The sequence below is a fragment of the Pipistrellus hanaki genome, assembly GCF_964339955.1.
Source record: "Pipistrellus hanaki genome assembly, chromosome: 2".
In the NCBI taxonomy this organism is placed as follows: domain Eukaryota; kingdom Metazoa; phylum Chordata; class Mammalia; order Chiroptera; family Vespertilionidae; genus Pipistrellus; species Pipistrellus hanaki.
The window spans coordinates 22,355,661-22,370,645 of record NC_140504.1 but is presented as its reverse complement, the minus strand read 5'-3'; the positions used below and the strand labels follow the sequence as shown (position 1 = coordinate 22,370,645).

Sequence of the window (14,985 nt, the reverse complement as noted above, 5' to 3'; positions counted from 1 at the left end):
TTTCCAGCAATCAAGTATGCCCAGCTCAATATAGAAAACTCCCCCTGGATTTTATCAAATGTTCTTAAAATACACATCACAAGCCCAACCCGTGTGGCTCGGTTGCATGTCATCCCATGCACCAAGACGCCACTGGTTTGATTCCCAGTCAGGGCATTTGCCAAAGTTGCAGGTTTGAGCCCCAGTAGGGGGCGTGCAGGAGGCAAGCAATCAATGATTGTCTCTCATCATTGATGTTTTTGCCTCTCTCTTCCTATACAAATCAATAAAAATATAGTTTTTCTCTCCCTATAAAAATCAATAAAAATATAGTCTTTAAAAACATACACCACAAGAACTTGTAGAATGCATCACTCTTTTTACCGAAATTACGCACAGGAACTATAAAGTGGCCCAAGCTCCACAGAGACCAGAAGGGTACTATTCTTTGAATAATGCTAGTATTTAATTTAGTGAATCATCCGAAGCAAGTAGGTACCAGAATGATCCAGACAATGACTCAGTCCATGTAGGTGAACGGATCTGTAACATACTTTCCTCAAAAAGTTCTAAAGTCTCCACCTCACATAATGCCTAGTTACCTCAAAATGGACTTCATAATAAAAAGTCTAGAGGACACTTGACATTTCAGTGATCCCTGATACTGGGTCAACCTAATATTATTCATTTAAGAATTACTATTATGTGGGGAAACAATATGAAGTGCACCTCATAAAGAGTGAAGAATTCTTGCCACCCAATCAAACATCTCAACCTTCCTTCTAGCTTACAGAAAAATAGGTCAATAGAGAAAAAGTTAAATGACATCAGGAGGAAAAAAAGGCCAGACAAATCGAGAAAGAAAAACCCTCTGAGATAACTGGCCTAAACTCTTCACCAGGTCAATGCCATGAAATAAAAAAGGTGGAGGATTGTTCTGCATTAAAAGAGAGCATCCTGTATAATAAAAGGGTAATATGCAAATTGACCAAAAGGCCGAATGACTGGTTGCTATGACACGCACTGACCATCAGGGGGCAAACACTCAATGCTACAGCTGCCCTCTGGTGGTCAGTGTGCTCCCCCTCTCAGCCACAGTCGGGCTGATGGCTGGCCAGCGCAGTGGTGATGGCTCCCACCTCCGCAGCAGTGCTAAGGATGTCCAACTGCAGCAGGGGAGCAGGCCTAAGCCGTCAGTTGGACATCCCCTGAGAACTCCCAGACTGCCAAAGGATGCAGGCTGGTCTGAAGGATCCTCCCCACTCCCCACCCCCAAATGCATGAATGTTGTGTACCAGGTCTCTAATCATAACAATAAATGCAATGCATGCCTCTTTTTGGACTCCCTTTCTACAACATGTGACTTTTTTGACAAATGGAGAAAGTTGCATAAAGGCTAGAAATTAGATGCCATCGAATTATTGAATTTCTTCTATGTGATTAAGTTTCTTATATAGCTGCATAGAAGAATGTCTCCGTCTTTATTCTTAGGAAATGCAGGCTGAAGTATTTAGGAAAGCGAGAAAGAAGGCATTTATGGGAAAATGTTAAGTCATACAATCTTGGAGGCCTTTATTAAGCGGGTATTCACTGACCTACTCTTTCAACTTTAAAAAAAATATTTTTTTGCCCTAGCCGGTTTGGCTCAGTGGATAGAGCGTAGGCCTGCAAACTGGAAAGATCCCAGGTTCGATTCCGGTCAAGGGCACATGCCCAGGTTGTGGGCTCCATCCCTAGTGGGGTGACTTGCAGGAGGCAGCCAAACCATGATTCTCTCTCATTGTGGATGTTTCTATCTTTCTCTCCCTCTCCCTTCCTCTCTGAAATCAATTACAAAAAATTTATTTTTTTTTAATTGATTTCAGAGAGGAAGAGAGAGGGAGAGAAAGATAGAAACATCAATGAGGAGAGAGAATCATTGATCAGCAGCTCCCTGCACGCCCCCTTCTGGGGATATGCCCTTGACCAGAATGGAACCCAGGGACCCTTCAGTCTGCGGGAGGACCCTCCAGCCTCTGAGCCAAACTGGCTAAGGCTCCATCAACTTTTCACACAGGAATGCTGGAGCCACGCTGATCACCGACCCACAGCCAAGTGGCCAGGAGGGGGAACCGTGGTCAGATGGCACTCCTCCAGGGGATCGAGAAAGGAGAAGTGTTATTCCTAGATCAATCCAACCACCTCCACCCACGCCTGAGCGCCTCGCGCCTCCTCCCTCCCGGGGAGCACCACGTCCACGGTGACGTCTCCGGGAGGGGCTGACCTTTGCATTCTCCAGGCCAAAGGGGACTTTCCCGAGAGGCATTCCCAGAGAGACAGCGCGGGACTCCCTAGGACTCCAGATCCATCACCAGACCTTGGCCACCCCGACGACGCATCCCCACCCTCCATTCTCCATGGGTTCTAGGGGGCGCACGCGCGTTTCTCCCGAACGAGCCAAGAATTTCCTGTTTTCTCGTTTCCTTACTAGTCCCGCGGGGATTCTAAATAAGTAAGTCGTGTCTTCCCCCCCACCCCCACCCCCCAGGACTGCCTCTAGCTCGTGGCATTCGCGCAGCTTTGGAACTTTGCCGGGAGAGGACAAAGGGGTGCGAGTGGGAACCAAATCTGGGCGTGAGGTCCGCCACGGCCCCGCCCGCCCTGTGCCATCCTGAGTGGGAGACGCCTACCTAGCGCCGCGGTGCCGGTGCTGGGGATGGCGAGGGATGGCGAGGGATGGCGGGGACCGGGGGGCGCGCCCCGGCAGGGGAGGGAGGGGGCCGCGTGGGGCCGCGCGTGCGTGCGGCGGGGAGCGAGGGGCGCGGGCGCCGCGCGGGGGGAGCGCGCCCGGCGGCGGGAGGTGCGTGAGCGCGGGCGGGAGAGGCGCCGCCGCTGCGCACGGGCGGGGAGCGCGCCTGGCGGAAAGGTGAGCCCGCGGCGGGGCCGGGGCGCCCCCCGAGGCTTTGAGGACCCCCCGGGGCAGGTGGCGGGCGGGGTCCGGGGTCCCTCTGCGTCCCGGACGGACGCGCCCTCCCCGGGGACGCCCGGGGCCGAGCGGCGAGGCGGGGAGGAGGCGGCTGGGCAGCGCCGCCCACTCCGGCCCGGTCGGTCGGGAGCGCGGCGAGCAGCCGGGCCCGCGGGCTGGGGCCTCCGCGACCGGCAGCGGCTGGAGCCCGGCGGGCGCGGGAGGAGGGCCCCGGCGGCGGCGCCCCGGGCCAGCGGAGAGAGCAGGGGTGCGCGGCGGGCTTGGGGCATCCGCGCGATCCGCGGATCAGGCCTCGGGTGCGAGGAGCGCGCCGTAGGCCCGGCCCGGCTCTGGGGCGCAGCCCCAGGCTCCCCGTCCATCCGGGTGGCTGCGGCGGGGACCGGGGGGCGGGATCGGACGGAGAGGGGGTTTGGAGGTGGCCGTGGGTCCCCAATAATCCCAAGGCGAACGCATTGCATTCCCAACGCGCAGGGAGGGCCGGGGAGCCGGGTTGGGGGAGGGCTCTTCCTGGGGAGGGCTGGGAAGAATGTGGAGCTAAGGAGCAGAATGGGCACATTGGGGCCGAGAGCGGAGGAACGAACCCCCGGTGGTTACGTGATTTGCAAGAGGCGATCCTAACGGGTATGTAAGGCCTTTCCAGAGAAATCCTAAAGGGGCATTGGAGTCGCACTTGCCCACGCAGTCAGGAGTGATGCCCGCAGCCCCTCTCCCCCCTCCTCACTGCTGGACCAGAAGGGATTGGGCCCCGCGGAGGCGGCTTTCTCCTCTTTGTGGATTTTGCACGTTGTGTCAGCCTTTAAGGAGGTGGCTGCTTTGGCAGGAAGAGCTAGGACCCAGGAACAAATGATCAAACCATGCCCCCCCCCCCCCCGCTTTTTTTTTGTTTCCAGAGGCACAAGGTTTGAGTTTGCAGTCCTCAGCTGGAACAACTTTGTGGCTTAGCTCTCCTCAGACGGCTAGCACGGAGGTAGGGCGCTGGTTTTGTGCTCTCAGAATCTGGCTTTGTGTCGATGCCTGATCAAAGCGCTAATTGGACCTGTATCAGCCTCAGTGTTTAAAATTGAGGGAGAAGAGTCGATGACATTTTTTTTCTGCTAGACTAGAAAGGCTTATTCAAATGAATGGTCAGTGGGTAATTCCAACCCTGAAAATAAAGCCTATCAATACAGTGGCTTTATCAATAAATGTAATCCCAGATTAGAGGCATGAAGTGATTTGTGAACAAGAAGGAAGAAGAGAGGATCTTTTTTTCAAAAATGAAGTGTCGATGTATAATATGCTCCCATAGCAGTTTGCTAGTTATAAAACATTAGTTTTATCTTTTAAAATATATTTTAAAAGATAAAACTAATGTTTTTTTAAAAAAAATATATTTTATTGATTTTTAACAGAGAGAAAGGGAGAGAGAGAGAGAGCTAGAAACGTCGAAGAGAGAGAAACATCGACTAGCTGCCTCTTGCACACCCCCTACCGGGGATGTGCCTGCAACCAAGGTACATGCCCTTGACCGGAATCGAACCTGGGACCTTTCAGTCCGCAGACCGACGCTCTACCACTGAGCCAAACCGGCTTCGGCAAAGATAAAACTAATGTTTAATATATATATTGAGAGTAGGGGAGAGAGAGAAACATCAGTGGTGAGAGAATAATTGATCGGCTGCCTCCTGCAGCACCCACACTAGGGATCAAGCCTGCAACCGAGGCATGTGCTCTGACCAGGAATTGAACCCATGACCTGATTCATAGGCCAGTGCTCAACCACAGGGCCACACCAGCCAGGCTAGAACATTGATTTTATTTTATTTTTTAAATTTATTTTTAAAAAATATATTTTATTGATTTTTTACAGAGAGGGAGGGAGAGGGATAGAGAACTAGAAACATCGATCAGAGAGAAACATCGACCAGCTGCCTCCTGCACACTCCCCACCGGGGATGTGCCCGAAACCAAGGTACATGCCCTTGACCGGAATTGAACTTGAGACTTTTCAGTCCGCAGGCTGACACTCTGTCCACTGAGCCAAACCAGTTTCGGCTAGAACATTGATTTTAAATGTCATAGTGCCCAATGTTGTTTTGACTCGGCTGCATTGTTTTTCTGTTCTGTTCAATAGTCCCCAGCAAATCTGTTTTCATTAAAGCATGGAATTCAGAAAACAACAAAGAAGTTCAACTAGTGCTCTGGTCTCATCTGAAATTCTACAGGTAAGCTCATCTTATTTTAATTTAGAAATTATCCTGCGTGCGTAAAAGTGACCTAATAGTCCCCTTTAGAAAATTTTAAGGATTATTTACACAGCTACAAATTTTGTTATATATTCTAGTATATTTCTTTTCCCCAAAGGATTTGAGAAGGTACAAAAGTTAGTTAAGGTCTACTAAATCATTTTGAAAATTTTTTCTTCAAAAATGAAATTATGATTAAAATACCATGTAGTACATCAGGAAAAATTTAACTATGTAAACTTAATTTGGCAGGTATAGTCAACTTCAAGTTCTGACTCAGTTCTCTTTATCCCTAAGAATATAACCCAGTGGATACTTTCTTCTCTTCCCTTCCCCCTTCCAGTGATTTGCCTTTTCCGTCTGTCCCGTCTCCAGCTCTGTTCTGTCCACCATTGGATGATAGAGGTAGAATCCCATTCTAGGAAATACCTTTATCCCTCTCACCAGTAGATAATGTCTAGGACAAATGTACTATTCTGTTGCAGCTCTAAAAGCTATCATTTCTCATTGTTGCTCACGGTGTTGGAGGGTAACCATACTTCACAGCTCATGATTGAGGTCAGATGTGTGGGGTCAAACAGAGTGTCCTCAAATGACCTTTACAACAGATGCATTCAGAAGTTGCAGCTCACTTAACCATAAGCTCTTTGGCAAATATCTCTTTTGGGACTCTGAACAATGGTTTTAATAAGAAGTTGCATATTATAAATAGTGATTTGCATTTGGCACCAGAGCTTTTGACACATTGTGAATCTGAGGAGAGGGCAGAAGAGGGTTAGGGCTAGAAGCATAGAGAGGTGCAGGGGCCACATCTGAATGTGGGGTGATCATCTGTAGGGTAGAGCCTGGAGAGGCTGCGGAATGGAAGATCTGGCTGCATGAGCTTGTACCACGTGAAGCTCTGGTTAATTAAGGAATAAAAACCGAAAACTAGAGTAGATGACCAGAGTTTATCATTCTATGTGTGTCTGACCCTGAATATAGCTAGTCAACCAGAGAGCCAAGGCCTTTTGTTGTCCCCATGTGACATCCACAGCCCAGGTTAATCATTATTAGCTCTGCCTACCCTCCAGGAACCATTTCACTTAGGAAACACATTACCAGCGCTAGGACCCTCTTCTCAGTAGCCTGGCCCTTTGAGGTCACGAGGGAACATAGAGAAGAGAGATCTTAGGAAATTCCTGCCATGGTCGGAAAACTGCGGCTCTCAAGGCACATTTGGCTCTTTGGCCCCTAAAGTGTGGCTCTTCCACAAAAATACCATGGTCTGGGCGAGTCTGTTTTGAAGAAGTGGCATTAGAAGAAGTTTAAGTTTAAAAATTTTGGCTCTCAAAAGAAATTTCAATTTGATTAATGAGTTTGCTGACCACTGTCCTACGGCATGCTATTTCGTGTGGTTAGAACACTTCCAGACCGGCATCCTGTTTTATAAACAAAACTAGAGGCCCAGCACACGAAATCGCCTAGCCTGCGATCAGTGACATCTGCCCTCTCGCCAGTCCCCAGTCCCACCCCATTCACTGTGCTTCCCCATTCGCCATCCTGCAATTGTAGCCTGCAGGTAGGGGCAGGGACCAAGAGGTTCCACCAGTTTGCCAGTCCCCAGTCCCGCCCCACCACCATCCACCCAGCTCCCCATTCACCATCCTGCTATCAGAGCCTGTGGGGTGAAGGGGAGGGGGGTTTGAGGGGAGGGACCGAGAGGTGGTCAATGCACCTCATAGAGACTCGTCGAGCTGTCGTTCTGGCCATTATACCATTGTGGTTACTGGGTTTTATTATATGCTAGAGGCCCGGTGCATGAAGTCATGTGAGATCCCAGACCCACCTTGCCATGAGACCCATCAATGCACCTCCTGGTGACCAGTCACTTGGTCATTACGGTGTTATGGCAACTGGCCTTTTATAATACAGATGATTGTATTGGAGCATAGCCGTATATTAACCTATAATATATAACCCATATATTAATATTGTCTGTGGCTCTGTTTTTACTACAAAGGCAGAATTGAGTAGAGATCATATGGCTCACACAGAAAATATTTGCTGTCTGGCTTTTTATTTATTTATTTTTATATTGCCTACTTCTGGACTAGAACATAGAATTTTGCTAACCTCCTAAGCTGTGCTTAGACAAGTCTGCGGCCACCTACCCTCCCTATGACTGAGGACTCAAACCATGTCTCTTTTTTCTGGAACTGTATTTGGCTACTATTTTGGTATAACAGACTTTGTTTTCAAAGATGGAGTTACCCACTTTCTACGATAAAAAAATGGTAATTGACTCTTACCTCTTAGTATTCAGTGGTTCTCTAAACTGACACTGGTCCTGTAATTTGCACATGAATTGAGCATCTACACATTCTGAGAGTTGCAAACTCAGCTCCCCGCCCTGGAGGCTGCCCACTCATTTGGAGCCGTTTGAAGAGGGAGGTCTCCCTTCACCTTCTCCAGGGGAGCCTTACTCATTACGTTTGGTGCACAGCTCGGAGATTAGAGCCTTTCTCCTCGCTCTCCATGGCGAGCAGCAGCTGGAGGGCAGGGTTTGTCTGTCATCTTCCCCGTGGCAGCCCCAGCCTCGTTCAGCCGTTCAGTCGATGTGCATATAAAACAGGATGCTGGTCTGGAGGTGTTTGCTCTGACCACACCTGTCCAGTGTACAGAACGAGGGAATGAAATGTCCTCCCATTGGTAGAGCTGTAATGCCACAGACAGAAGCCCAGCCTTCTGCTGTTCTGCCTGATGGGTGTGATCTTTGCTCCAGTTTTCCTAGCTTCTCCGGATCCGGCCCTCCTGTCGCCTCTTCCCGCAGGCTGCTCTGTCATGTCATTCTCTCAGACCACCCACTCCTGAGTGCAGAGGTAAGTCCATTTTTGCTCTACGCTCTGCTCCCTGCCCAGGAATCTCAGGAGGCTGTAGATCGGGTGTGAGCTGGGGCTCTCTGTGGCACCGTGCTCTGGAGAAGGGGACCAACCTTTGGCGGTGGGCCTGAGTTTGGGCTCCAAGTCTGCCTGTACTTGGACTGCACAGGTCTCTGAAAAATGGGGTGGTTCTGCTTATTGCACAGTATAGTCACCGTGCTTTGTAAATTGCTACAGAAGTGATACAGACTTAAGCCCAAGCCCACAGTTCCTTAAGAAAACGGTAAGGACCCCTCGCTCCTTACCGTTCACCTGCTGGCTTCTCCTTGGTGCCCGCTGCTCGCCGCTCCTTAGCGCTGCCGCAGAGGCGGGAGAGACTCCTGCCACTGCCACTGCGCTCGCCAGCCATGAGCCTGGCTTCTGGCTGAGTGGCATTTCCCTTTGGGAGCTCACTGACTACCATGGGGGCAGCTCCTGTGTCAAGCATCTGCCTCCTGGTGGTCAGTGCGCATCATAGCCACCAGTCATTCTGCTGGTCGTTCAGCTGTTTAGTCTATTTGCATATGATTTGAATATTAAGGTTTTATTATATAGGATTCACAGAAACTAGTTTCTTTTCTTTTTTTTTTTTTAAATATATTTTATTGATTTTTTTACAGAGATGAAGGGAGAGAGAGAGAGAGCTAGAAACGTCGATGAAAGAGAAACATCGACCAGCTGCCTCTTGCACACCCCCTACCGGGGATGTGCCCACAACCAATGTACATGCCCTTGACCGGAATCGAACCTGCAACCTTTCAGTCTCCAGACCGAGGCTCTACTGCTGAGCCAAACTGGCTTCGGCAGAAACTAGTTTCTTAATTCAGTGATTGCCATGATGTTCTAGGACAGGCTTTCCCAAAGTGGGATTCTTCTAGTCCTGCCACAGACTCTGAGAATTAAAGTGGGTTCTTTGTTCAGACAAATTTGGGAAACATTGCATAATATATGCTCCTCTGAGAGAACATCCATTAACATGGAAAACTCTTGAGGAGCCCTCCATTCAAAACGAATAGTTTAAGTTGGATTCTTTTACCCACAGAGCCCTTTTGAAACTAAAACACCTGTTGATAAGACATAGACTCAGCCTGGGATTGGACTGGGGAATGAGTTCTGGCACAGAGGTGCCTATGACTCGCCTGGGAGAATGGTTTCCTTTGGTGGTGGCAGCCTTGGCACGCTTCATACCCTGGAAGCTGACGTGCTCTGTCTTGGCAGGTTTTCTGGGCTTCTCTGTTAGTTGAGATATTTTTTCAGCTGTTGAGGATCAACCACCCAATCAACAAGTAATCGCTGGCAGCTGCTGTGTAGCCAGCACTGCGCTAGGCTTGTGGGATAGGAGAGGATGTTTGCTTAATGTAGATGAGGTGGAATCCAGTTGGGGAATGCACATGTAGTTACATAATCATGAGTTTATCTTTAATAAAATGGAAATTGCTTTTAAATTATAATCTATATATAGTTTATTTCTTGGTAGTGATATGTGACATTATTACTTAAGATGTCAGTAATGCAATTATGGTCTATTTCTCTGTTGGCCTTTTTCTATTTTTTGTTCCTCCGTGTTTCCGGGTTTTCTTCCTGTCCCTCCCCCTGGGATTCGGGGTTTAGAACAAAGTCAGGGTTCACCGAGCTCGCTGCTCAGCTGCCTGAGCCCGCGTCAGGGCATGAGTCCGTCCCAGACCTGAGGCCAGGCCAGCGTGATTCCCATGACATCACAGTGCGTGCATCCGAGCGCGTGCCTGCGTGCCATTCCACTTCGGAAATTGCTGAGGGCCCCTGAGCTGCCTGGGCAATCCATCTTCTCCCCCACAGACCTGGGACTGACTGAATTAGTATTGGGATTCTTGGCTTGTCACTGAAAAAAAAGAAAACTCTTATGAAGTGAAATAACTTCCCCAAGGGGCCCACAGCCGTTAAGTGTTGCAGACAAGATGTAGGGTGGGCCATGCAGCTCTGATATCCAAGCATTTTTATTACACTTTTTCTTCCTTTCAGAGGATAAATTTCAAATACAAAGAAACCTATAAACATATGAGAATGCCTCTGCTTCCATCAGCCTGAATGAACAACTATTTTATAGTATTTGCGGTTAGTCTCTTTTTCCCCCTTTTTGCCAACACGCCTCCTTCACTCTCCCACACCTTCAGCCACGCCACTGAGAGTGGGAGGAACCCCTGCAGTCACTTTACAGAGTAGTTACGGGAACAGAATTAAAGATAGGGCACAGTGGTGTCACTCAGAAGTGCCGTGTTTTACTTCCTGTGGTGGCTGCTGAGGGCTGTGAGGGGGAAGTAGGACTGTCGTGGAGGGACAGGAGACACCAGCTGACGTGAGAACGTAGAGATTTTAAGTCTTGAATGCCAGCCACCTCTTCCGTGATGAAGTCAGGAGCTCTGAATTCTGTAGACCAGCAGTATTTTTTTTTTTAAACTTCTTATTTCAAGTTGTAAGTCTCCCTTCCCCTCTTTGACCTCCCTAGTCCCCGGATCCATATGTCAATGCCGTTACGTTTCTTCTGTATGTGACAGAAATTTCAAGCATTCTGACGACTACTGCTCACTACTGAATGTTCAATTGGTGAAATTGAAGGTCTTCCACTCGCTCAGAAAAAAGAAATCCAGAAGAAGAAGGTAATAATAGAAATATTTTTATGGCTTTGAAACCCCCTCTTCAGGTAGTAAGAATTCATCAAGATTCTTTCTTTCTTTCTTTCTTTCTTTTCTTTTTTTTTTTTTAAACTTTGCAAAGTACTTTTTTTTTTTTTAATATATTTTATTGATTTTACACAGAGAGGAATTAAGAGAGAGAGTTAGAAACGTCAATGAGAGAGTCATCGTCAATGAGAGAGAGTCATCGACCAGCTGCCTCTTGCACACACCTCCACTGGGGATGTGCCCGCAACCAAGGTACGTGCCCTTTGACCAGAATCGAACCCGGGACCTTTCAGTTGGTTTCGGCAAGATTATTTCTTCAGAATGATCCCTTTGACAGTAAAAATCAATTTAGGGACACAAATAGGATGGAAAAGATGCCAAGGGTAGAACACAGATGGTGATGGCAGCCCTGTTTGTTGAATACCTAACATTGGCCACATACTTTGCACACATTCGCACTAACTTGCCCCGTATTAACATCTTCGGGATGTAAAGAGGAGGGAGCTGAGGCCCCAAAAGGTAAACAACATACACGCTGGCCTTGTGGGTGAAGGGAGGAGCTGGGCTGTAGGCCCTGGTCTCCCGCCCCCTGTGTCATAGGAAGCCAGAACTCTGTTCCGGCCAGTCCTTGAGAGGCCTTTCTGCCTTTTGGACTACTAGTTCCTCTGCTTTTTGCTGCTGCGTTATTCCCTTCGGGGTCCCATAGGCATCACAACCACAGTCACATTTTCTCATTTGGACACCGTGGCTTATGAAACGCCCGTAAGTAGCTTTTGTGATGAGATTTGCTGTTTTGAGTTCTCCCCCTTGTTGAAGAGTAGCAGGGCCTCTGCTGCCTACATGCCATTATAAACGGCTCCCTTCACTCCGGACCCTTTCCTCCTGTTTGTCCGAGACTTGTTAACATGAGCTGCTCTGTTAGAAGGAGACATATTGCAACAGTTATTTATGTGAAACAGGAACTATTAACTTTCCAAAATAATCGAGAATGTTTTTAACCTTTATCTTGATGTAATAAGCTCAACTATATTTTTGGTTGTTGGTATCCACTTATTTACAGTCGAATGACATTAATAAGATTCGGGTTGGAATTTGGAGGTTCGCTTGGAGCTTTGTTCTCCTGCTCTTCCTCCTTCAGTAGATGATCAGATATCGATTGAAAATGTGTTTTGGGCCGAAACCGGTTTGGCTCAGTGGATAGAGCATTGGCCTGGGGACTGAGGGGTCCCGGGTTCGATTCCGGTTAAGGGCATGTACCTTGGTTGCGGGCACATCCCCAGTAGGGGGTGTGCAAGAGGCAGCTGATTGATGATTCTTTCTCATCGATGTTTCTGACTCTCTATCCCTCTCTCTTCCTCTCAGTAAGAAATCAATAAAATATATTAAAAAAGAAAAAAGAAAGAAAATGCGTTTTGGGTGGCGGATTACTAACCTGGGTCTCTGATCCATCTTCCAGAAGCTGAGCCACGTGCTTCTGAGCTGCTGTGTATGTCCCTGGCTCTCTTGACCACACTCCCCAGTAGGATGTCACTGAGATCCCTCAAATGGAGCCTCCTGCTGCTGTCCCTCCTGAGCTTCCTCGTGATGTGGTACCTCAGCCTGCCCCAGTACAATGTGATCGAGCGCGTGAACTGGATGTACTTCTATGAGTATGAGCCCATTTACAGGCAAGACTTTCGCTTCACGCAGGAGCATCCAAACTGCTCTCAGCAAAACCCATTTCTCGTCATCCTGGTGACCTCACACCCCTCCGACGTGAAAGCCAGGCAGGCCGTTAGAGTTACGTGGGGCGAAAAGAAGTCTTGGTGGGGATATGAGGTCCTTACGTTTTTCTTACTAGGCCAGCAGGCTGAAAGGGAAGACAAAGTGTTATCGCTGTCCCTAGAGGACGAGAAGCTTCTCTACGGGGACATAATTCGACAAGATTTCATAGACACCTACAATAACCTGACCTTGAAAACAATTATGGCGTTCAGGTGGGTCAATGAGTTTTGCCCCAATGCCAAGTACGTCATGAAAACAGACACAGATGTCTTCGTCAACACTGGCAATTTAGTCAAGTATCTTGTAAATTTAAACCAGTCAGAGAAGTTTTTCACCGGTTATCCTCTCATTGATAATTACTCCTATAGAGGATTTTACCAGAAAGCCCATATTTCCTATCAGGAGTATCCCTTCAAGGTGTTCCCTCCCTACTGCAGTGGGTTTGGTTATGTGCTGTCCAGAGACTTGGTGCCAAAAATCTATGAGATGATGAGCCACGTAAAACCCCTCAAGTTTGAAGATGTTTATGTGGGGATCTGTTTGAATCTGTTGAAAGTGGACATTCACATTCCAGAAGACACAAACCTTTTCTTTCTGTATAGGATTCACTTGGATGTCTGTCAGCTCAGACGTGTGATTGCAGCCCATGGCTTTTCTTCCAAGGAAATCATCACCTTTTGGCAGGTTATGCTAAGGAACACCACATGCCATTATTAATTTCCTGTCCCACTCAAACCTTAGAGAAGGACAGGACCCTTTGTGGGAAGCGCCAGAGTTGGCACGGTAGTGGCACACTCACGGGGAGGTTGCTGTGTTGGGTTGCTCTGAACTGAAATTCATGACGAACCCGTAGACTAGAGACTGCAGGCATACACGTTACTTGTGTTATATTTCGACAGAAATCAAATTTGGCCCTTTCTAGATGATATTGAGAGGAATTGAACAAAGTCTTTTTGTTAATAACAGGACCAAACAATTGGAATATATCATTCTGTAGACTAGAACTTCTTAAAGCGGTTTTATTGAATTATAAGCTCATTAGTTCATAACAAAGCAACGTGGAGCTCTATTTATTGAATAGTCTAGTCAGTTAATGGTTTTGTGCATCTCTTATGTGGATTACCAATTTTAAAAATATATAGTTCTGTGTAAAAACTTAGAGTTATACCAAACTATTATCTCTCTTTGGTCATTCAGCAGGTACCTCAAGATGTTGCAGTATTTCAGAGTTATCAATTATTATTTAATATTGCTTAGAAATTTTTGAGTGTTTAAGTGTTACGGTTTTTTTCAATACTGTGTAAACAGAATAGTGAATCATCCTTTCCATTTGAACTCTTTTCCAGTTACTTCACTAATGAGTTATTGATAACTCCATTAATGTGAAGTCATTGGTCATTATTGTGTATCAATGATCTCTTTAACTTTGATAAATATTTTATTGTGGTAATATAGAGAAGAATGTAAGGGAGAAAATCTAAATTATTGTCTTGTTTTTAAAAATATAATCCTCAGTGTTTTTAGATGACATTTCATTGGCCTCATTTTCTACCTGGGAATTAGGATGAATATAGAATGCCAGGCAGTGTGTTTCCTTTGGCAAAGGACTCTTCAAGGCAAAAAAGGAAATAACCTGATGGTCAGAATACATTGAAAGGAATGCCGTTATTCAGGTACTTGAGTTGGAAAGAGAAGACTAAAGATTTGAGTTACATTACTAATCTCCGTGTGTTTTCTCAGTAGCAATCAGTTTGAGAATAAAGAGGGAAAAAAAAACCACAGTGCTGCTCTATTGTCATTAGTTTCACAGCAAGGGGAAGCCCTAACGTGTGGTCTAAAATAAAAGCTGGTTTTCATGTCATGCAGAAGTATATTTTTATTTTTTTTATGGAAGCAGTGATGCCTCTTTTGTTGGATCTGTTGCTGGTAGATTAAAGAGGAACACTTCTTCCTCATATTCTTGGGATTGTGCAATTTCCTATTATGACTGACATGGACAACTGATTCCTTTTTTCTCGATTACATGATGGCACGCGATCAAATCCTTTGGCAGAAAATACAAACTTGAAAGGACATAGTTAGTTCTTGTAATACACAAATATTTGTAATTCTTCTATAAGAACAAATTTCAAGTAGAACTCTTGTAATTTATGATTCTCTATAGCAAGGCTCTTTCCTGATTCAGTCATAATAAATTAAATTCAGTGAGGTAGTCTGCGGAATCAGTCTATACCCCTGTCAATCCTTGTTCATAGAGGAGTCACTTTCTTTAAGACAAATTGTGATTATTTTTGTGGTATGATTAGATTTGATTAATTTTGTAAAAGTTTATATTGTTTGTGAAGCTAATGCAAAAGTTTTAAAAAGAGAACTTTTAAAATAAAAAATAATTTCTCTTCACTTTAAAATAAGACCAACATAACAACAACACAGACGTAAAATGTGAATAATAGCCAAATTTCAGAAAATTGTTCCTTCTCAACTAGAGATTGGTG

The 14,985-nt window shown here is 46.5% G+C and overlaps 1 protein-coding gene across 8 annotated transcripts; it reads left to right on the top strand.

Moving 5' to 3' along the window:
- Positions 1-2,206: 2,206 nt before the first annotated feature.
- B3GALNT1 (beta-1,3-N-acetylgalactosaminyltransferase 1 (Globoside blood group)) lies at positions 2,207-14,702 on the top strand. 8 transcript variants are annotated; one of them, XM_084872059.1, is made up of 6 exons: positions 2,207-2,470; positions 3,835-3,911; positions 5,058-5,148; positions 7,934-8,030; positions 10,601-10,702; positions 12,183-14,702. In XM_084872059.1, the coding sequence occupies exon 6, from the start codon at positions 12,215-12,217 to the stop codon at positions 13,205-13,207; it is 993 nt and encodes a 330-aa protein (XP_084728185.1). In that variant the 5' UTR covers positions 2,207-2,470; positions 3,835-3,911; positions 5,058-5,148; positions 7,934-8,030; positions 10,601-10,702; positions 12,183-12,214; the 3' UTR covers positions 13,208-14,702. The 8 variants fall into 8 exon arrangements, with proteins under 8 accessions (XP_084728185.1, XP_084728191.1, XP_084728184.1 ...); XM_084872064.1 differs by lacking the exon at positions 2,207-2,470 and adding an exon at positions 2,785-2,884; XM_084872063.1 differs by lacking the exon at positions 2,207-2,470 and adding an exon at positions 2,935-3,191.
- Positions 14,703-14,985: the final 283 nt, after the last annotated feature.

Coding starts and splice junctions, on each gene's coding strand:
- B3GALNT1 (XM_084872059.1), top strand. CDS start 12,215: ATGTCCCTGGCTCTCTTGACCACACTCCCCAGTAGGATGTCACTGAGA.